Here is a 23030-nt window from a genome sequence, read left to right as displayed (position 1 = left end):
AATGTATAAACACATTGATGAGTGATAACCCAGATACTCCCATCCCTCTTTAATAATACTTTCCCCCAAATCTGCTTTCTATTTTGCACAAATATTATTTATGTTACCTGGGAATGAATCAGGAAGGCATTAATACAGTTTTAATATAATCTCATCTTAATATTCATATCCCTCAGAAGTTATTTTGCCATACTCAGATCATGTTAATCTGTTTGCTGAATAAACCTAAAACTATGTTTTTGAACTGAATGTTTTAGTTAGACTAGCTCTGTCATTGAGAGAAATTACCCTTTATTAAAGTGATGATTCTTGGTAATTGTGGGCACATGATAAAGGACTAGACATTCACCCATTGGTGATAACCAAGGCTTTACTTAAATTATCAGAAGAGGTGCGACCCTGGATAAACCCGGTTTGATACTTTGCAATAATGGAATCCCTGGTTAGTGAATTGAGCCCTTGTTCTGTTGACATTAGCCTACAACTGAAGCAGAAAAAAACATGGGGTTTCCCTTCCCGGGCAGCATCTGTGGTTGACACAGCATGTGTTTTCACAACCTTTGGGAGGTTGGTTCTAGTAACAAACAATGCGGGACTAGTCAGAAAACAGCATAAAGCCAGCAATGACAGTGCCATAGTGTAGCACCACAATAGATGTTGAGTGAACTGTAGCTAATGAACATGTACAGACACAACACAGTTTTTCTCCCAGGCTACCATGAAGAAAACAACATTTCCATGACAATACATCATCTGTTATGAGGAACCACTTGACTGGGACCTTGTCCCCCCTCAGGAGAGGAATTCCCCCAGCGGAGAACACTTACTTTACACACAAACCAACACACACCTTTCACTTTCACATTCTGACAGTTTATTTACTTCACATTCTGACAAGCTGTTTCTTGCTTGCTCTTTAAAACCTCTCTCTTTATTCTTACTTCTGTCATGTTCAACTACTCTTGTTCAGAGTGAATCTCGGGGGAGATTGTGGAAAATGTAGTTAAAACACAGTGACAGGAAGTTGCTGCATTTAAATGTGTGTTTCATGATATTATTGACCTGTTCTGATATCAGGGTAGAGTGGGTTATTTAGGACTTTCCCTGCATTCTCCCTCTTGCTGAAATGAAACATTCTGTGGCAGAAACCCCCCCCCCCCCCCCACACACACCGGAAGAAAACAAAGCATTCTGTCACGGTGTATGGTGTAAATTGTGAGCGCTGCTGGCCTGAAAGAGAGCAATGTATTACGATTCAAGTCTGAAGGCAGATGGCGTCATTCTACGTCCTGGGGACTTTGCAGGGTGAAAACTCAGCACCTACCACTGTTTAAATCAAACGACGACTCCACAGGTTCATAGATTACTTTATTCACGGAACACAAACTGTACTAACAACATGTAAGAATTGGCCCGGAGTGGGCTTCTCATCCCATTCAAACAGGAGCACTGAATTACAAACATCCCACCAGCAGAATCCCGGCCGTTGCTGATCTTTACTACATTCGTTTGCAACTAGCATTTCATCAGTTAGCCTTTTGACCATGGAGATTAGACGAGGTTATCCAACTGTGTAGCCATAGCATCTTACAATGGCGGTGTGGTGTTGATACTACAGCTAACGCTAAGGTTAACGCTAATGACCCGTTTCTTTCATTCCTGGCTCCTCCCCTTCTCTGTGAATCAGTGTGTGGCTGTCTGGTCACAGGCCAGTGGGTCTGGGTAGATCAGCCTCCAGCGTGATTGCAGAGTTATCGCCAGACAAACTGCGGGGATAAAAAACAAGACAGCGATGGTAAGGGTTGTCTTTCAGAAGAAATTTGAGGAGCCGACTATTGTGTTGGAAATTCACGGATAGCATTGTAAAAGTTAAGCGCTAAAAGTTAGGATAGGGGTCTAGGTTATGGTTGAAGGGTCAAGGTAAGGAGGATAGTGGTTAAGGTTATGTTTAGGGTTAAGGTCAGGAGGATGGGGTCAAAGCCACTGACCTCTCAATGATGTTGTTGTTGCATTGCAACTCTCTCACTACTATCTCCATCTCCTCCTTCAGAGTGTGCAGCCTGGACACACACAGACACACACACACACACACACACACACACACACACACAGCAATTTAAATGGGGACACCTAAGTTGATTGCCCTTAAATAAAATCCTACTTCTACTAATCCTAACCCTGAACCTTACCCTAATCCTGACCATGACCTAAATAACATAACACATATGCCTAAATGTGAGATTGCCCTAATGCCTAACCCTAAACCTAACCGCTAATGCCTAACCCTAACTCCAACAGTAACATCTGCCCTACACTTAACACCTAAGTAACAATACAGGCTTTTTTTAAATGGGGACAGGAAAAATTTCCCATTTAGTCAACTATTTCTGTCTTGACCGTAGTGTGGGAAAATGTTTGTCCTTGTTATAGTTAAGTCAGAAACTTACCCACACACAAACTGTATGCATGCAAACTGACATTCACCCAGGTAGACGCAAACACACAGGCACAACACACACACCTGAGGACCATGTGCTCCTTCTCCTTGGGTGGCTCCGTGGCCTCCAGACCCCCCAGTCCTGCCAGTCCAGTTGGGATTCTGAGCAGGACTCTGTCCAGAGCCTTAGAAGAGAAAATACAGGTCAGGTCAGTGGTCTGGGACATCCCTTTGATGTGGCCCGGGAGAAAGACCATTCAAAGTGACCTTACAGAGTGAAGTGTGTCATCTTCACTGTCAGGTTTGTTTCCCAATGGAGTGGCAATTAGATCACGTCAACACACACAAACCAGCCATATTACATATGACATAAAAAGCAAACCTACGCAACTAAATACAATGTTCAGGGTGCTCGCTAGCCAGTATTTGTGGTGATGTAATTTTACTAATAAAGCACTAACTTCCTTGTTCTGGTCAGCTGCACTGTACGCTCCACTGTATCACAGTGACAGTAAATGTAGCGGTGCGCGTGCAAATGGTTGTATGTGGGAGATTAAACCGATTATGGCATTGCCTGATGCGCCATCAAAGTCTAACAACCCTCTTATTGGCTAATGAAGGCCATGTTTAATGCACTGCTTAACCAGAACGATATGACCACATCAGCCAGGTATTGATGCACAGTTGTTGCTAGATATCAAGAGGCCATGTAAGAGATTTAAGATAAACACATCTCTTTTTACCTCAATATATTTCTTGATTCAATTAACTATTATTATTTGTTAAGAGTCTGTTCAATTTTTTTTTTTACTTCTAAATATCTTTTACATTTAAAATAAATAAATCAACTATTGTTATTAATAAGGGTTGAAACCTTGTTCTGCTGCTCCACACACATCTCCAGGTCTCCCATCAGCCCTCGGGAGAAATGGCTGAAGTCTGACAGCCTGCACTGCATCTCATGAAGAGCACTGAAAACACACAATGAACAATAACACCACTTTAGGTGCCAAAGAGCAGAGTTGTTATTGGGTAGTTGTGTGTGTGTGTGTATGTGTGTGTACCTGCTCCAGGTCGATGCTGATACTAGTAGGTCTCTGTACCTCTGTAGACAGTCCTCTCTAAGAAGCCCCTTCACACGCTTAATATGGGACGACAGGTTTATCCTAGAAGAGAGGTTACACATATCACACACACACAAACCGCACGTGCACACACACACACACACACACACACATACACACAACGTATTCTTTGTACAAACAGTGCTGAAATACTCACTTCTCAAATTTGTGTATTTGCTCATCATTGTAGAGCAGCTCTGGGAAAATCAAAAAGGGATTAATGTGTTTAGTACACAATACAGGTGGACCACCTTACAAACACACACACACATACTTCCGGTCAGTCGATCTTTGCGGTACTGCTGGTGGATGGCCTTAATCTTATCCAGGAGGACCTCCATCTTCTGGATGCTGTAGGGGTCAAAGTTCATGAGACACCATTTTAACCCAAGCAGTCCACAAACGGCAACCCCTTGTAAACGTGGATCCTCGAGGTGAATAAGGATCTGAAAGCTGTAAACATTGCTCAGGAAGCACAACCTTCTGTCTTCAGCTAGACTCTCTGAGTGCTTGGCCAGTTCCACACGGAAGTGTTCCAGTTGGGTCTGGAAGTCCCGGATCCCCCCGGCGTACACCGGAAGGTTCTCCCTGATCTACGCAGAGAGAAACAGGGACGGACAAAGTTAGCCCAACGCCACCCGTGACCCCGGAGAGAAAGCCACGGTGGGTTTTGCCGACCCGTCTCTCACCAGGCGTAGCTTCTTGCTGTTGTCCCGGGAGTCAGGTCCGTCCATGGGTAATGGGCCTCTGAAAGAGGGGCAGTGGGCAGGAGCGCGGGAAGAGACGATTTTACAAATGAACTGTGTGTTTACTGGCCACAACATTTCGTTGAGTAGAATTGTCCTGTAGGTGTGTGTGTGTGTGCGCGCATGTGTGTGTGCGTGTGGTGCTGTCACTCACAGAGTGCGCAGTCTGTGTTCTGAAGCGAGGCAGGACTGCAGTCTGATGTTGACCAGGCTGACACTGAACAGGGCGTCAACGCACTCCTGACTCATCTTTTCCCTGGTGGGGGTGGGGGGGCAGAGGGGTTCAGCGTCAGGCATGACTGATCAATGGGATGTTGCTGCTTTCTTCTAAATGTGTGTGTCTCACATGTAGCTGTAGTATCCGCAGAGTAGCACCTCTCTGTGTGTGTGTAATGAACACACTATCCTCAGGTACTGATGGACCACTCCTACTATTACCTGGAGGAGGAGAAGGGGGAGGAGAGGGGGAGGGGAGTGGGAGGAGAGGGTTTGATTTAGAGAGTCATCATTCAGCTGATAGTTTTACCTGTCTGGTCCAGTCTGTCATCTCGGCGTGAGACTCTCCTACCTTGGAGAAAGAGTAGTCAGCCACTACATCAAACCGGGATGGGATAATGGGCGTCTCCGCTACACAGGAGGAAGCACACGTTATGTACACAGTACCTGGGGTTGAGCGTTCACGTAGTCATTACTGATGGGACCAGAATTACTCAGAAGTATAATAGACCAAAGGAAATATGGCCCTCTGTAAGAAAGACACTTATTTTGGTTTTATTGTTAGGTGAAGACAATAAACTCAATATTCAAACAGATGTTGAAACTAACACAGGCACAAGTCAGAAGACTATTTTCCAGTTTACGGATTTTTTAAAATAAATTAAAATAAAAGACCAGAAATAAATAGTTACCAAACGACAATAAATAAGGGTTAAATTTTTGGATAAGGATAGTTATTTATGGGGTAAAGTTTAGAGTTTGTGAAAAAATAATTTTCAGTGTAAATCGATTGTTACCCAAGAAAGGTCCTCTTTTATAATGTACTACCAGACAGTGTGTGTGCGCGTGTGTGTGTGTCTTACGTTCTTTGTAGTGGAGTGCAGCATGTGTCTCCGAGCCGCGGCTGACAAGTATAAGGGGTTGGGAGGGCGAGGTTGGGGGGAAGCTAACGACCTTCATAGAGCCCTCCAAGGAAAGGTCATGACCCAGGAAAAGGAAGTGCTGCTGCTCCAGCCCTACCCCTGTCTGGGACGCAACTTCTTCACAAAAGATGGCCGCCCTGGGGAGAAATGGTAAGACGTAAAAAGATGTCAGTGGAGACTGGAAAGTCTGAGTTTGGCAAATTTGTGTTTGTTAGTGTGGGGGGCTCACGTGCTGTAGTGGTGTATATACAGGCGGTGAGCGGAGGCTTGTTGCAGGGAGAAGAGATGGACAGACACTCTCTGCAGTATGTCTGTGGTGGCAGAGAAGAAGTGGTCAAATCCCCAGCACCTCTCCTGGTCAGCCTCCAGTACACCCGCTAACACTGGCACCAATAGATCCTTCAGACTCCTACACACACAGATTAGAAGCATGAGAAATAAAGCGACACGCAGACTGACTTGGAGAGCTGACAGACAGACAGGTCTACATACTTGCACAGACAGACAGGTCTACATACTTGGAGAGCTGACAGACAGACAGGTCTACTTACTCGGAGAGCTGACGGACAGACAGGTCTACCAACTTTGATATCTGATAGACATAGACAGACAAACACAGAGACAGACAGGTCTACTGAATTGGAGTGCTGACAGACAGACAGGTCTACATACTTGGAAAGCTGACAGACAGACAGGTCTACTTACTTGGAGAGCTGACAGACAGACAGGTCTACCAACTTTGATATCTGATAGACATAGACAGACAAACACAGAGACAGACAGGTCTACTGAATTGGAGAGCTGACAGACAGACAGGTCTACATACTTGCACAGACAGACAGGTCTACATACTTGGAGAGCTGACAGACAGACAGGTCTACTTACTCGGAGAGCTGACGGACAGACAGGTCTACCAACTTTGATATCTGATAGACATAGACAGACAAACACAGAGACAGACAGGTCTACTGAATTGGAGTGCTGACAGACAGACAGGTCTACATACTTGGAAAGCTGACAGACAGACAGGTCTACTTACTTGGAGAGCTGACAGACAGACAGGTCTACCAACTTTGATATCTGATAGACATAGACAGACAAACACAGAGACAGACAGGTCTACTGAATTGGAGAGCTGACAGACAGACAGGTCTACAGATTTGGAAAGGTGACAGACAGACAGGTCTACTTACTTGGAGAGCTGACAGACAGACGGGTCTACCAACTTTGATATCTGATAGACATAGACAGACAAACACAGAGACAGACAGGTCTACTGAATTGGAGAGCTGACAGACAGACAGGTCTACATACTTGGAAAGCTGACAGACAGACAGGTCTACTTACTTGGAGAGCTGACAGACAGGTCTACCAACTTTGATATCTGATAGACATAGATAGACAAACACAGAGACAGACAGGTCTACTGAATTGGAGAGCTGACAGACAGACAGGTCTACTGACTTGAAGAGCTGACAGACAGACAGGTCTACTAACTTGGAGAGCTGACAGCTTTGTGGCAGTGTGTAGCTCCACTCAATAGGCCCGTGGTCGACCTTCTGGACTCCAGCAATGGCTCCTGCAGGTTTCTCTGTGGTGATTTTAAACCTGTCGTCATAGACCAGGAAAGGAGACACCAGCTATTTATCTGACAGACCTGTTTTCAGCTCACGTTGTATTTATTTGGATGAATCCCAAATAAACAAGAGCAACTATCGGTTCATTACTATGTAATTGCTATTGTCCCATAGCAATTACAAAACCCCCTTAGCAATTACACTGAGGACTGTTGGAGCAACATGGAGCCCATGAAGGCAGGCGTACATGGTTGGTTTGTTTCTGCGGGGTCCTCCGAAGGGGATGAAAGGTAAGGTACCGGCAACAGCATGGTAAAAGGTCACTCCGATACTCCACAGGTCCACACTCACACCATATGTCTTCTGCTGGGGCTTATGCAGCACTGCCCTCTCGTACATGTCCGGGTGCTACACACACACGCACACACAGACACACGTTTTACTGTCAAATTGAGGACCTAACACGTTTAAAATATATATATTTTACCTAACTCTAAACCTAACCTAAGTTTAATGCCTAAACTTAACTCCAACCCTAAACTTAACCCCAAGTCAGGAATAGCTTCTTATTGAAGTAGGGACCGATCAAATGTTCTCACGTCACATGTAAATGGTGGTAAAACAGGAACATTCACACACACTTAAAAACACACCATTTACATTTTAGCCATTTAGCAGACACCTGCCCAGAGTGAATTACAGTTATTGCCTTGTACACTCTTTCATCCTCTATCTTTTTTCCCCTCATCGTCCTCTCTCTCCTCCATCTCTCCTCATCTACACCATATCCCCCTTTCTCACCAGGTATTCCTCTGTTCCATAGATTGAGACAAACTTCTCGTCATCCTCTAGCTCTCTGGCCGCACCGAAGTCTGTTAGCTTATAGACAGACCTCCCGTCGTCTCCCAGCTGGCGCATGATGTTCCCTGGTTTGATGTCCCGGTGGACTACCCCATTCTCACGCAGATGGTTAATCCCGTGAACTAGGAGAAATAGAACATTGAAAATTAAATTGGGATGATGTAAATATGACATCACAAGTACAATCTGGCTTAAAATCCTTCAATCAGTCATAGAACCCATTGCCCTTTATGGCTGTGAGGTCTGCGGTCTACTGGGAGGTCTGCGGTCTACTGTGAGGTCTGCGGTCCACTGTGAGGTCTGCGGTCCACTGTGAGGTCTGCGGTCCACTGTGAGGTCTGCGGTCCACTGTGAGGTCTGCGGTCCACTGTGGAGGTCTGCGGTCCACTGTGGAGGTCTGCGGTCCACTGTGGAGGTCTGCGGTCCACTGTGGAGGTCTGCGGTCCACTGTGGAGGTCTGCGGTCCACTGTGGAGGTCTGCGGTCCATTGGAGGTCTGCGGTCAATTGTGAGCTCTGCGGTCCACTGTTAGGTCTGCGGTTCACTGTGAGGTCTGCGATCCACTGTGAGGTCTGCGGTCCACTGTGAGGTCTGCGGTCCACTGTGAGGTCTGCGGTCCACTGTGAGGTCTGCGATCCATTGTGAGGTCTGCGGTCCACTGTGAGGTCTGCGGTCCACTGTGAGGTCTGCGGTCCACTGTGAGGTCTGCGGTCCACTGTGAGGTCTGCGGTCCACTGTGAGGTCTGCGGTCCACTGTGAGGTCTGCGGTCCACTTACCAACCAAGACTTCATTAGATGAGATGAACAACCAATTGAGACTCTACATGTAGAATTTTGCAAAAGTATTGTCAGAGTCCAACGCAAAACCCCAAATAAGGCATGAAGAGCTGAGTTGGGACTATACCCACTAATCCTCAAAATTCCGAAAACAGATTTCACACCCACATAAAAAAAGCTACTTTCAAACCTTCCATAAAAGAGCTTGTTTATAGTAAAATGCATTTTTTTCATATCAAAGAAGACTCAAGATTCTAGATAATTTTTTATAATGTTTTTACTTTCAGATAACAATAGCTTGAGATGCCACCTTCCTGCGTGGTACGTCTCGAGCATGTCGGTGTAAATTCAAATGCTATGGAAATGATTATCAACACTTACAGGACACACTGGAAGGAACAAAGAAAAAAAAAATGCTACCTTGCCCGAAACAAGAACTGAACACCTTAAAGCACCCCAAATTAAGAAAAACCCTGCCTATATACAGATTCAGTGAGCAGGTCACACACACACACACACACTAGGTCTCTGCACACAGCCCACAAAATTAGGTGGAAACAGAGTTGCACATCCTGATCTCCTAAATGTATTACAGATACATTTTCTTCAGATTATACAGACACAAAGAAATTGAAATAAAATCAAACATTGGGAAACAACCATATTTGTTAGCCAAAATACCATACAGTAGCCATATTTGTGACCTGTTGCCATGAGGAAAGGGAAACAGGTGAACAGCAAAAAACATTCTGGAGCTAAGCCATATTCATGTCTCGGTTTATTTGTGGTCTAACTGTCCACACACACTCACCCACGCACTGTAGTACAATTAGGAACTCTGTCTCTTGCAGACCGAAGGCATTCTCTGGCTCCTCCAGAAGACTGAGCAGACTGCCTCCTGAACAGTACTCCATCACCAACACCTTCTGTTTACTGCTCAGCTAGGCAGAGAGAGAGAGAGAGACAGAAAAAGATGAACAGACATACAGAGACAGACAGACAGAGATGAACAGAGACAGACAGAGACAGACAGACAGACAGAGATGAACAGAGACAGACAGAGACAGACAGACAGAGACAGACAGAAAGAGATGAACAGAGACAGACAGACAGACAGACAGACAGAAAGAGATGAACAGAGACAGACAGACAGAGACAGACAGACAGAAAGAGATGAACAGAGACAGACAGACAGACAGACAGACAGACAGACAGACAGAAAGAGATGAACAGAGACAGACAGACAGAAAGAGATGAACAGAGAAAGACAGCAACAGACAGACAGACAGATAGAAAGAGATGAACAGAGACAGACAGACAGAGACAGACAGACAGAAAGGGATGAACAGAGACAGACAGATAGACAGAAAGGGGTGAACAGAGACAGACAGAGACAGACAGACAGAAAGAGATGAACAGAGACAGACATGAACAGAGACAGACATGAACAGAGACAGACATGAACAGAGACAGACAGACAGAAAGGGGTGAACAGAGACAGACAGACATCTAGACACAAACTGGACAGAGATCAAACGGCTGTCTAATACAGGTTTATTACAGATAAAAGAGAAATGGTAAGTTGCTACCTCTCTTTTCCTCTCCCTTCCCTCCTTAACTCCCCTCCTCACCTCCTCCACAGTGAAGAGCTTGACGATGTTGTTGTGGTTGAGTCTCCTGAGCATATCAAACTCCCTCATTTGAACTTCATACGGGCGACTGTAGCTCAAACGATTAAAAACCTTCACCGCCACCTGCTCCCCTGTCTTCTATATATGCAGAAACACGCACAGTTCTCAAAGTCAATGATAAAGAGTCCGGTGTCAGTTCAAATATTACAGTACGTCACAACATTGTTATAAGGGTCAGACAAGGTGTCATTGGCCTCTGTGTTAGACATGCTACATTACCAGTGTATTCCCATCGTGTAGGTTTGTTGATCAGCGAATTTCATTACAGACATTCAAGTAGACATTAGCAGTAGGCTCAAAGTACACACGCAGCTGATGTCTCACTCCCTCTTTGAAGTCTCTGACCTAGTCTGATTTTCCTTTGATGTAATGTGCTGTGTGTGGGACCGGATATGCGAGCGAGTGGTGTCCATTTTGTAACAACTACATAGCAGAATCAGGAGAGTTAATGATCTTCACACGCATACTCTGATTCATTACAACAAGTAGTTCTGAAATGTCATTCCATGGCTCGATCAACAATGAAGTCATCTCTGACACATACATTAGAGGAAAGCTCATTCCCCCGGCCAACAACCACAACTAAAACATCTTCAAACAGGATTTGAACACCTGGCTGCAATGACACAACTGTACTGACTTAGTCCCTGGTGCCACTCAAGAGACCATCAAGCCAACATTCTCCCAGCGTTGTTGCAATGTCTGAGGTTGGATATATCAGAGGCCAGGGGTTGTTAGTGTATCTCCTCAGTTTGAGTTTTGAGCTGCAGCAGTTGCAGGGTGTGAAGTTGCTCTGCTTAATCTGTGTGATTTTAAATCATTGTCCATAAAGAGTCATTGTTTGCCTCTGCTTTTCACTACTTCAACAACCTTTTATTTATGTAGATGTCTGAAGTCTTACCTTGTTGCGAGCCTTGAAAACGCTGGCTGTAGCCCCCTGACCAAGCAAATCTCCCAGAGACCACAGGTAGTTGGCTGTGCTTGCAGTCACCTTCTCCGTCATCTTAGCTCGATAGTGCCTGGTTGTCTGGCAGGGAATTAGTCTATTACAACAGAAACACACCTATTCAGAATGAAACCTCACCGGATGTTGGAGGAATGAAGAGCAACATTTTTTTTTTAAATACGCGTAAATTTGGACTTTCCATTTGTTAGAATGATAAACAATAAGTGACCATTTAGAAACGACTCAGGCAAACGGTTTGGACTGCTGTACATGGAAGATGCATATACGTTTAACTGCCCATTACCAAACGGTTTACTTGACAAATGTTCATACAAATGTTGTTGTAACGGAGCGCACCGGGATAACGTCTTCAAACGAGCCGCTAGATCTTGTGGTGGGCACTAGTCGAACGCCTTTCTGGCCTCTGTCAGACACTAGAATAAATATAATAGTCTACAAAATAATCTTATTCAGACATGGGCCAGCTTGAAAACTCACGGACAAACTTTCCCAAACATGTCATAAAACAACAACTGACGGTATATGCTCAGTTTCCTGAATAAAATGTAGCCTACCTGTCTTGATTTGTTCTGAGGTGAAGAGAATTCCAGCTCTTCCCTTTTTCTGGCGTTTCTTGAGAAAAATGACTGCAATCGCATGAATTCTCCGTCACTGAATGTTTTTGTATTTCGGCGAACAAGACAAACCACAGTCTGCATTTTATTTAGCTTTCGGTTCAGTGATCCAACTTCCGAGTTTTCAGAAAGCACGCTTCAAAGGTTTTGGCGATATCTAGTGACTGATATTGTCCATTACATCCATGCGCATGGTGTGCTGACATTTTCCATTTTAAGGGTACGCTCTTTTGTTTCCAGGTCTGATTTATGGCTTCCATACACGACAAACAACGATTTAATCACATCCAAAATAGTGAAAACCACATCATGTCTTGCTTCTTTTTACTGTAAAAACATGGATATAGATTGAGGGAGATTTGATGAAATATGTAAAACCAGAAAAGTAACTAAGCAAACCTAGTTCAACCGGCCCGCGATTAGAAGGAATTAATGTTGTTTCTGTCTGGTTTCAATCCGCGGTTTTTTCTATGTGACAGAGTGTGTTTAACCATTACGGTATTTGAACAGCGGGAATGTAACTTTTACCTCAGCCATTACATTTTTGCTGAAATAACGTGGACAATAAAACGTTTATTAACGGAACGAAATTGTACTCTTAATTATGGCCCCAGATAACAAAAAATATCCGCGCCAGATGTATTGCAATATGGGGGCATTATTGTAGCAAAACTATTTACAAATGTGGAGAGTTGTGTATCTGTATCTCAATCCGTGTGTGCGTAATCATATTTGTACATTTGTAAAATAATCTGTAAATACGTACCAGGTTTTGTGAATGTGTACAGGAATCTGCAAATGTGTATTCAGATTCTGTGTGTTCGTAATCAGAATTGTATGTAAAATATTTGTAAGTGTGTATTGAGATTTGTAAATGTGTGGACAAATCTGCAAATGCGTACATATATCTGTGAATGTGCAGACAAATCTGTAAACGCTTCAGACAAGTCCATCAGTTACAACTCAGATGGGCCTCTCAATTCGCTGTCTTTTTACGCGTGACTTTAGCTACACTTCTACTGCAGCAGAGATCTGCAAATGCGTGTTGCGATTTGTCCGTGTGTGGAGATTTGCAAATGCGTGTGGAGATTTGTATGTTTTGCCACCAGGCGGCGGTAGCACGCACTGATTTTACGCGTGACATTGATGGGCTGGTAACGTTGTGTTTTAAGCAATGCCATTTAAGTGTATATTAAATCAATAAATATGGCTCCCAGAAAAGCTTCTCACAAATGCCAACCGCCTCGACGGGACGCGGTATGGGCTCTAATTCAGGACATCCTGGCTTGCACATCCTTTTGATTGAGGTAATACCTTTAGCAAAATTTGCTTTGTAAAGTGAACATCATTATTTTCGTATTATATGTATGTTAGCTATCTAGATGTTTGTTGTATGTAAATCAAATTAACATGATGACACTGTGGACACAAGTGCCTGCAAAATGTTTGATACAGTAGCTAGCTACAGTCCTATAGCTACTTATGTGTGCTGAGTTAGCAATTGTTTTTGCTAAATAACAGTACAGTAACCTGTTTGCTAAGTTAGTCTCATTGGCCTTATTCACCGCGCCTCCACCTTGAAATCCAAAACGAGGCTAGGGGGTACACTCTAAACCGGAAGTTCATTGACAGAGCGCAGCAGCGGGCGTCTGTCACCATGGCGATACCTGTGTGGCCATCAAATCTTTCATGTCTTCCCGAAATAACAATGGACTATGTCGAAAAAATGGGCCAGTAAGGACTGCATGATTCCCCGGGCTGTTTTTCTGAAAGGATACAGCAACTGGATCGAGGGATATGTCCACAACGTGGAAGGTAATGAACGGACGATCACTGCTTTTTTCTGAAATCAACATTAGTTAACGTTACTTTTAAAGTTAGCTTGTTAGCTAGATAAAACAATAGGACGACAACATTACAAGCCGATGCTAAGCATTGTTAAGATATATTAACCACACCAGACTGACTGTTATTTTGAGTGTTAACAATACATTATTTTACTGACAGTCAAGAGGAGCGAGTGTGAGTCAGTGTGAGAGCTAAGTCTTTTCGCTCAATGCGAAAAAACGAGGCACCTTACAACATTCAGGTATCATGACTGTGGATAAACTGCTCAGTTTGAGGAGTGGTGCCACTGCTAGAACAAATACGCTAAACGTTCAAATGTTCATCTTGATCGTTCATATCAACAGTTCATCTTGATCGTTCATATCAACAGTTCATCTTTCCCTGCTAGACTAAAAATAACATGTTATGTGCAGTTGATGTGATCTTTAGCTAAAAGTGTATTGGAACCATCAGTCAAAATAGCTTGTTTCCAATGTATCACTACAAAGCAAGGCAGGGTGCTACTGTTGGTTAAATTATTAAATATTAAGTATAATTTAATTTGTTTACAGGCATGGGTTGCTCACTTCACATAGCTATGTTACGTAGGGTTGGGGAAGGTACTATTCAGGTCTCACAGGTAACACAGATGTTAAAAACGAATCAGTAATGTCGTCTACTGGGATGCACAAACCCAGTAAAATGGATGTTACTATTTATACGTAGTTGTGTGTTTAACATGGTCTAGATTAGCAATGGTTATTATGGTTATTATCATAAACAGGCACAGATCACGTCTTGTTTATATTTTGCTGTAAGACACGGCTACCCACGGCAGGACGTTAGCTGACCAGGCTAGTAAAAAGAGCAACAACTTGCTTAACGTTACCCCCGAATCAGCCCTTCGCATGTTATAACTTAAAAAGGACCGGTGCGTGGCTAATCAAGTCATGTCTATTTAGCCGGAAGGTTTAGCTAGCTATCTCTATGACAGTTAACGTAAATATGGCTAACGTTAGCATCGTAAACTAATGTTAATATCTTACCTTGAAATGGCAACCGGGATCTCTTCTTATTTTATGAATCCATTCACAGCAAAGTACAGGATCTTTGGGGGAAACGATGGAAGGTTTGACATGTATAGGATTTATTTCTCTTTGAATAGGTACATTTGGGAACACAACAATGCGGCGGCATGTAGGTAACGTCATGACAGAAGTATACAGATGGGCAGGCCAAAGTTACTTCCGTACCCCACAGCCTCGTTTTGGTTTAAAGGAAGTGCCGTAGGTGAATAAGGCGAATACCTAATCGTTAGTAATAACAAATGCTGCCAGTTATGTGTATCTTGTTAGTTAATCAATGTAAACAAGTGAAACCGTAGCTACCTATAAATCATGTATTTATTAAATTCAGTCCATACAGTAGTTGCTTCAGATACTGATAAAGCCTCAATTGACTAAATTGCCTTGATTCTAGGTTGATTCAATTGCTTGAATACTGACTTACAAATTACTCAGTTTTTTATGTTCACCACTAGGAGGTAGATGTACCAGGATAAGTAGTAGCTGGTTGGGAATGTGACAGGCAATAATGTCCAGCAGAGCAGATAGGCTAACCACCAACCCTTCTCTATAAGGTATGGAGGCTGACCATGTCAGCTTAATTTACACAAAATGTATGTACTGCTTTTATTATAAAGGTTGCCTTGTGGGAGAGATCAGTATGTCAGCCCAGACTACAATTTCTCTTACTACAGGTGTAAGGCATAAGTAAAAAAGGGCATTGATTTGGATTGGATGGTAAATGGGTGCCCAGACTATTTGTGGTCTCCATAGGTCCCATGACACTGATTGTAAGACACTGATTGTTTACCGGTGTGATGGCAATATGTAATATCATAACAGCATGGCTACCTAACCATCCCCAGCTTCCAATTTGTATAGCGCGCACACAATCTTTCTAAGCGGCTACGTTTGGAAGGGGATGGTTATGAAGGTAAAACAGCAACATGTTTTTTAGAGTGGTTAATAAGGTTGCACACTTGTCAAATATATTTGCAAACTTGGAATTACTTTTGTAGTTGGAAAAACGTTTTGTGCACACTCGTAAAAAATATTTCTAAATTTTGAATTACTTTTGTAGTTGTATAAAAATGTGCATAATTGTAACTAACTTGATATTTGGAATCATGCATCTCATTATTAACACTTGCCAATGTACTGACACCCAGAGTTTTGTCACAAAAATGTCGCTAGAACTGTGAGAAATATATTTTTTCTTGTATATCAGTCTGCGGTAGTACGTTTCACAGCGTCTGCAAGCGGAGATACCCATGAGGACTGTGATTGGCACGGAATAGCTTTTCTGACCAATGAACTGAGTCCGTCATTTTTTAACCTTTTAACCAATCTGAGTAGATTCTGGTACACCAGTGTTTAAACTCGGTATTGATGCATTGCAGAGCAGGAAAACTAGGTCTCGGCATGGTCGGCTTCTCTTATCAGCTTGTACCTCAGTTGTTGATTAAATAACAAACCTTTTATCCAGTTCGTTCAACGTGACAATGCATTTGAAAAGTACGAAAAACTATATAAACGCAATAGGAATAATACCGGGTTAAATAACTTCTCCGGGTAGGGAATGAGGCGTTACCCCAAGTTAAGGAGTTCAAGTATCTCGCGGTCTCGTTCGCGAGTGAGGGGACAATGGAGCGGGAGATTGGCCGGAGAATCGGAGCAGCAGGGGCGGAATTGCATTCGCTTTACCGCACCGTTGTGATGAAAAGAGAGCAGAGCCGGAAGGCAAAGCTCTCGATATACCGGTCAATTTTCCTTCCTACCCTCACCTATGGTCATGAAGTCTGGGTCATGACCGAAAGAACAAGATCGCGAGTACAAGCGGCTGAAATGGGTTTTCTCAGAAGGGTGGCTGCCTTCTCCCTTAGGGATAGGGTGAGAAGCTCAGCCATCCGTGAGGAACTCTGAGTAGAGCAGCTGCTCCTTTGCGTCGAAAGGAGACAGTTGAGGTGGTTCGGGCATCTGGTAAGGATGCCCCCAGGACGTCTCCCTAGGGACGTGTTCCAGGCACGTCCAGCTGGGAGGAGACCTCGGGGTAGGCCCAGGACCAGGTGGAGAGATTATATTTCGACAATGGCCTGGGAACGCCTCGGGATCCCCCAGTCAGAGCTGTCAAATGTGGCTCGGGAAAGGGAAGTTAGGGGTCCCCTGCTGGAGCTGCTGCCCCGGCGACCCGATACGGATAAGCGGATGAAGATGAGATGATGAGATAAATAACTAGACCGGAATTTGTTTTAATTAGCTAGGAATTGACATGGAAATTGTACCCTGTTCTCTGGAGCAGACATTTCTATAAAGTATCAAAGAGGGATCAAATTAAGTCTTAACCTTTTGCCAAACAGTGGTGACAGCCCTAGCAGATAAAAAAAAAATGTGTTGAACAAATGCAAACACATTAAATGATAAACAAAAATATGTTATGATGTGAACCATATTACACTGGAATGTATACGCCCAAACTAGTCTAATACAAAATATTAATCATATAAAGGGAATTTCTGTTATTCCAGTGGTAAATACATATCCATTTCAAAGGCAAAACGGTAGGAGCCATGTAAGTTCCTTGCTAGTTGCTAGATTTACGTTTGAGTAATTTAGCTATTAGCCTCCAGTAAAACTTTGTGCATTGATTTAGCTAGGTGGAAAAATCATCTAAAAGGTTTGTCATCCTACAAAAACTGATGTATGCCTAGGATACTAGAAGCCGACTGTGCTTAGCCCTGTTTTTTTGTTAGAAAGTGAAAACGTGTTCATTTCTTTGGTCAAAAGTTATGGCCTGCCAATCAGAGTCCTCATGGGTATCTCCGCTTATACAACTACAAAAGTAATTCCGAGTTTGCAAATGTTTATTTACAAGTTTGCTAAACGTTTTTACAACTAAAAAACTGATTTTATAGAGTTCTATATGGGTGGAGCTTCCCTGGGCGAATCCTCAAAGGAGAACCTAATTGAAAATGGGGGTACATTTTGCATTTGATGGCGAGAGTTGAACTTTGTGTGAACAGTTACGCAGAGTTGGGTACCTTTCTACTTGACAAGTAGTTTTCGTCACCTCATTTATCTAGTTGGTTAGATATTCAAGGAGAGCTGTGTGAGTTAATAGATTTATGATGACGGAGAAACAAATATACTACGTATAAAATCATTCAATGTTCTTGTCTATTTTATTTGTATGACCGGAGATGTAGGAAGTTTTCTCCGAAGTCTTTGGTTGAGACAATAAGCTCATGTTACTATGTCGTGTTCTCTGCAAAATGTTAAGAAAAAAGAATATGTATTGTGGGTTGTTTGACCAAACCTAAAGCATAACCGAATATTACTCTGAAGAAGCGATTATATTTTAGCTAGATTTAGCCTTGTGCAAACTGGTCAAAGTGCATATTTTCTTGTTCCAGCTAGCGCTAGCTAGCATGATTTTGGTTTCATGTTAGCTAGATAGCCATCAATGAGTCTCTGAAATATGGCAATGCATCTAACCCAATAGATAGACCAGATGAAATTTTGATTGGTTTAGCTGTTTACTTTATTTATTCTGTGTTCCGTAGTTACGGAAAGGGCCCATCAACCTTAACCCCATTTGAAACGAAAGTCTGTTCATTGTTCCAACATCGACTGTTGGAGGTGACACTGCTTCAGACCTGTCAGTACAGTCGTAGTTAGTAAAGACAATGTCAGATCCTAATGGAGTTATAGAACCGATATTCAATTCAGCGTTTAAGTTGCATAGTGCACCTTTAAATTGTTAGAAGTACGGTTAGAGGTTTATATAATAGTATTATGAATGGGAATATTTTTATCCCCAAACTTCACAAGTATGACAAAACAATTTGTGTGTGTGTCTTTAGTGAGTTGTAGCAGTAGTATACAGGGAGATTGTGAGACATCTGATGACCTTTACCACCGGTGTAGCTAAGTTGGTAAAGCATGGTGCTGGCAGTACCCAGGTTCGGGGTGTGCGTCACTGCATGAGGCTCTGGATAAGCCGTCTACTAAATTACTTGGATGTAATGTGGAAATGACCCAGTGAAAAGCTGAAGCAGACCGGGCCACCGTTCACTCCATGGCTTCCATTGAGACAGGGGGATCTGACAGTAAGGACCAGGTGCATGTGCTCCATTTCCATACCAACACAGAGATCTTTGTAGCAAGCAATGTTTATTAAAAAAGTCTACTACAAGAACTACACATATAATTTTATAAGGCCTATTTGATTAAACTACTATTGCTATTACTGTACAATATTGTACCAAAAAAAAAGAGTGTACCTCTGTAATGTACAACATTGTATATACAAAGTACATCTTAACACAGGATTCTCCAGTAATACAGAGACAACTATAAATATATTTGACGTTACGGTCATTTTTTTTTTAAGTCTTGTGTTTTCAAATGGACAAGAAATGTGTGTTTAATAACAATAGTTAATAATAATAAAAATCCTCCTCAATCAGTCCACGAGCACACCATGTCAATTCAAGTGCATGACGATTGATTTGAGATCAACAGGTTTTATGGTGTGGAGACTGAATTCCTATAGCTCCTATAAAGTCAGCCTGGAGGACCCGAAGACACCAACCACCAAGCATCATCCATGAGTGTATGTTCATGTAATGTGTTAATGCATATTCACCCCACCACTTCACACACACGCACACACATAATCCCTCCAGTTGCCAAGATGAGGTAAGAGGAGTAACACAATGTTAAAATACATGTTAGAATACACATAGAGATTAAAACATTACCATTAGAATTCAACCACCTGTTAAAGAGCACTGGGAATGCAATAATACAATGATATACCTGTGGTGACAGGGGGAGGAAAACAGCAGAGGGGTGGGAGGAAAAGTGTCTCTGGGAACAGAAGGAGAACGCTAGGAGAAAAGCAGAGACTGTGTGTGTGTGTAGGGTGGTGGTGGCTAAACCAGTTGCTCTGCTTTTCTCCCCTCTAAATACTCTCAGCCCTGACATTAAAGATCCTGACCTGAGAAAAAGGGTTAAAGCATTCCCACCTCTGAATGACCCTCTCACCCATCAAAACAGTCCGTCTTATCCGTGGACAAATCACAGTTCAGGCAGACAACGCATTATCCCACAACGCCAGACAGGACAGCTTTGACCATACAAGACAGTAGCCATTTCAGAACACAGGGCTGTCATTGGCTCATATATATCCTAGGTTTTGTTGCATATGGGCCTGCCCTGACCAATCATATTAGCAGTGGAGTTTAAGAGTTTATGGCAACACACTTCCTTCTCTTCGATGTAGTTGAATGGCTGCCTGTTAGAGGCTGTGGTGACACAGGAAGTGTTTCCACTATACATGTGTCCCCTGCCATTGATGCTCCATCTCCACAGAGCCACCGTTAGTTGGTCCCTTTTATGATGAGCAGTTCAATTTGACTTGTGACAGCTGTGAAGTCCATGACACATGACATACAGACACACATGTAGCGACACAGTTCAGTGTGACATATTTTGAGGATTAACAAACAGGAATCGAAGAAGGATAAAAGTCATTTTTCTGAATGCACCCAATGAGGTGGTTTGTGCTTGTATCTAAACACTCGTCCCTCTCGCTGAGATCTCTCATCAGCACTTTTCCAGTTATAAACGTGATCATTAAACAAACACAGAAAATACCCTTTTTTGCTGATTTAATAAGTAACATTATTGTCATGTTGCTGGTCTAAGAGGTGCGTTAGATAGTATTGTAAATCAATGCAGTCAGTCATTCAACCAGTCAGTCAGCCAGCCAGCACTGCAACTACTGAGGCCCCAGCATGCGAGGAGAACCTGAAAGGCATTTAGCTGCCACAGAACACACACACACGTCACCCGCGTGCATACAATGAGTGTGTGTTTTCTATTCATGTTACAGAGTTGTGCTGGGATTGTAAGGGAGGCGTGGCATGCTGCTCACTGGGTGAGTCCCACAAGAACTCTTATTGCTGAAGAAACGTTTATTATTAAACCCAGCCGTGCCGTGCACTGGTACGCCAGAAGGGGGTGCTGCCGGAAAGCCGGACAAGTGTACTATGTTGGTTGCACTGAGTGTAGGTGCAGGGCTATTCAACGATGGTCCCATAGGACCACATCACCACCGGACTCTTTCCCTGTCACCAAGGACTCATTCACACCTGGGGGCAAAAGGACTTGGGCTCTTTCCCTGTCACCAAGGACTCATTCACACCTGGGGGCAAAAGGACTTGGACTCTTTCCCTGTCACCAAAGACTCATTCACACCCGGGGGCAAAAGGACTTGGACTCTTTCCCTGTCACCAAGGACTCATTCACACCTGGGGGCAAAAGGACTTGGACTCTTTCCCTGTCACCAAGGACTCATTCACACCTGGGGGCAAAAGGGCTTGGACTCTTTCCCTGTCACCAAGGACTCATTCACACCTGGGGGCAAAAGGGCTTGGACTCTCAGGCCAATCAATTATTAGTGAATCAATAATTTCAAGTACAGAAAAAGAAAAGTAACGTGACTTTGACCCCGGAGGGACATTAACTGATTTGCCCTGATGTATAGAATAGAGTTTAGTAGAATACAGTAGAAAAGAGCCTAATGTAACGCTCTGCTGGTTAGAAAGAATCACTACAATGCTCTGCTGGCCTGGGTGCAGGAGACCAGAAGCAAGCCTGTGCACTGGTAAGGCTCAACCAGTGCAGAGCACATGCCCCTTTGCTATATACTGCCCTTTCCAGTTCACATGTGCCCGTCAGTCTCCGTGACGCGCGTCAAAACCTCCCACACGTCGTCCATTTTTTTCAGTTTCCAGCACATGCCTCTCGAAAGGTCTGTGCACAGTGGGGTCAGAGGTGAAGACTAGCCCTCTCCTCCACCGATCTGAGAAATATCCCAGCCCTTCCCCTGGAGTGGATGAATCCTCTGATCCCCCTCAGTCCGATGGATGGACAGGCTGTTTCTGTCTCTGCCCAGGCTGCCTGACCCAGTCTTGAAGCAGCAGTGAACATGTAGCCAGAGAACGACGTTAGTGACCCCAGAGAGACACTGAGTTTCTTCTGAGTTAGTGTTCTAAAGCACACACAGAGACATCCATATCCAGGTGAACATCCAGGTGAACATTCAGGTTAACATCCACCTGAACAGCCAGGTTAACATCCACCTGAACAGCCAGGTTAACAGCCAGGTGAACATCCACATGAACAGCCAGGTTAACAGCCAGGTGAACAGCCAGGTGAACAGCCAGGTGAACAGCCACACAAACAGCCAGGTTAACAGCCAAGTGAGCATCCACAGGAACAGCCAGGTGGCTGCCTGGGAAATGTCCTCAAATGTCCCATCTGTTCAAAATTGAGTGCTTTCACTCAAGTGTGAAGTATGCTACACACAAACACACACCGGTATATACAATACAGGTGCCATCTCTTTTAATTATCATGCTTAATGTCCATTTGGATCCCTTGTTTGATTTTCAAGATTGTTCTGCCGCTCACCAGGGTGTGTGTGAGTGTAGCAACTGAAATGCCCAGAAGGGGGCAGAGTTGGTATTCAGAGTTGTTCTACATAACGGTTACTGGGAAGAGGGGAGTTGGGGACAGAGGGAGTGTGTGTGTGTGTGTGTGTGGGGCCCATGTGTTTGACCGCCCTCAGGCCGGACAGGACTTGTCGTTGGTTGGAGGCGGGGGAGGAGGAGTTGGGGGGACCGTGGAGGTTGGGGAGCCCATGGCCGGACTGCCGCTTCCTCCGCCCTTGGGGAAGACCATCGGCTTGGGCCGCGTGGCTGGCGGGCGGGGCTCTCGGAAGGAAAGGTTGGAGGCGGACAGCACAGAGGGGCCGAGTGAGGAGGACGCCGACGAGGGCAGCGGGCTCCGGGGTTTGGACGACCGGAAAGACGAGGGGACGTCGCTGGCCGACGAGGCGCTCCGCTGGAGGGGGTGGGACTGTTGAGATCCGGCCACCTCGCCGTCCCTCAGCAGGCGGGAGTGAAGCGGACTGGAGGGCTCAGATGTGCCGCCGCCCCCCCCGACCTTCAGCTGCTCCAGGGTGTCCAGGACCACGTCGGGGGCGTGTGTACGTTTGGCGCTGCTCTGCCTCTCCAGCTCTCTCAGCTCGCTCAGGGCCGAGCTCATGGCCGCTTCGATATCCTGAAACGGACGTCAGACACGTCACAATGAACGCACGGTCGGTATGTCGGAGAGGTTAAGGTTTAAGGGTCAGACGC

General features: G+C 44.2%; 2 protein-coding genes across 7 annotated transcripts in view; both read right to left on the bottom strand.

The window, feature by feature from the left end:
• Positions 1–1351: 1351 nt before the first annotated feature.
• On the bottom strand, positions 1352–12062 carry ikbke (inhibitor of nuclear factor kappa B kinase subunit epsilon). Of its 4 annotated transcripts, none has more exons than XM_010881996.5 (22): positions 11873–12062; positions 11655–11750; positions 11253–11394; positions 10292–10429; positions 9472–9601; positions 7825–8006; positions 7271–7431; positions 6944–7054; positions 5676–5855; positions 5387–5583; positions 4876–4934; positions 4654–4745; positions 4462–4563; positions 4251–4308; positions 4042–4154; positions 3836–3912; positions 3719–3758; positions 3502–3603; positions 3312–3408; positions 2522–2622; positions 1989–2060; positions 1352–1766 (listed from the first exon to the last, which is right to left on the bottom strand). In XM_010881996.5, exons 3-22 carry the CDS (start codon positions 11352–11354, stop codon positions 1703–1705), a joined length of 2178 nt encoding a protein of 725 aa, XP_010880298.2. In that variant the 5' UTR covers positions 11355–11394; positions 11655–11750; positions 11873–12062; the 3' UTR covers positions 1352–1702. The 4 variants fall into 4 exon arrangements, with proteins under 4 accessions (XP_010880298.2, XP_010880297.2, XP_028970070.2 ...); XM_010881995.5 differs by having other exon boundaries at positions 11655–11731; XM_029114237.2 differs by having other exon boundaries at positions 11655–11721.
• A 6930-nt stretch (positions 12063–18992) lies between these two features.
• The window catches only part of srgap2 (SLIT-ROBO Rho GTPase activating protein 2), a 74599-nt gene continuing 70561 nt past the window's right edge, over positions 18993–23030 (bottom strand). For 2 of the 3 annotated variants that reach the window (XM_034287156.1, XM_034287155.1), the window contains one exon: positions 18994–22953. In XM_034287156.1, coding sequence (XP_034143047.1) covers positions 22456–22953 — 498 coding nt within the window. In that variant the 3' untranslated portion in view covers positions 18994–22455. Of the gene's footprint in view, positions 22954–23030 lie in introns of all 3 variants that reach the window. The other variant, XM_034287157.1, reaches the window with a different exon arrangement.

The sequence above is a fragment of the Esox lucius genome, chromosome 17 (genome assembly GCF_011004845.1).
Source record: "Esox lucius isolate fEsoLuc1 chromosome 17, fEsoLuc1.pri, whole genome shotgun sequence".
NCBI classification, from domain to species: domain Eukaryota; kingdom Metazoa; phylum Chordata; class Actinopteri; order Esociformes; family Esocidae; genus Esox; species Esox lucius.
Note: the sequence above shows the minus strand (reverse complement) of the source record. Positions and strands in the feature narration are given on the sequence as shown.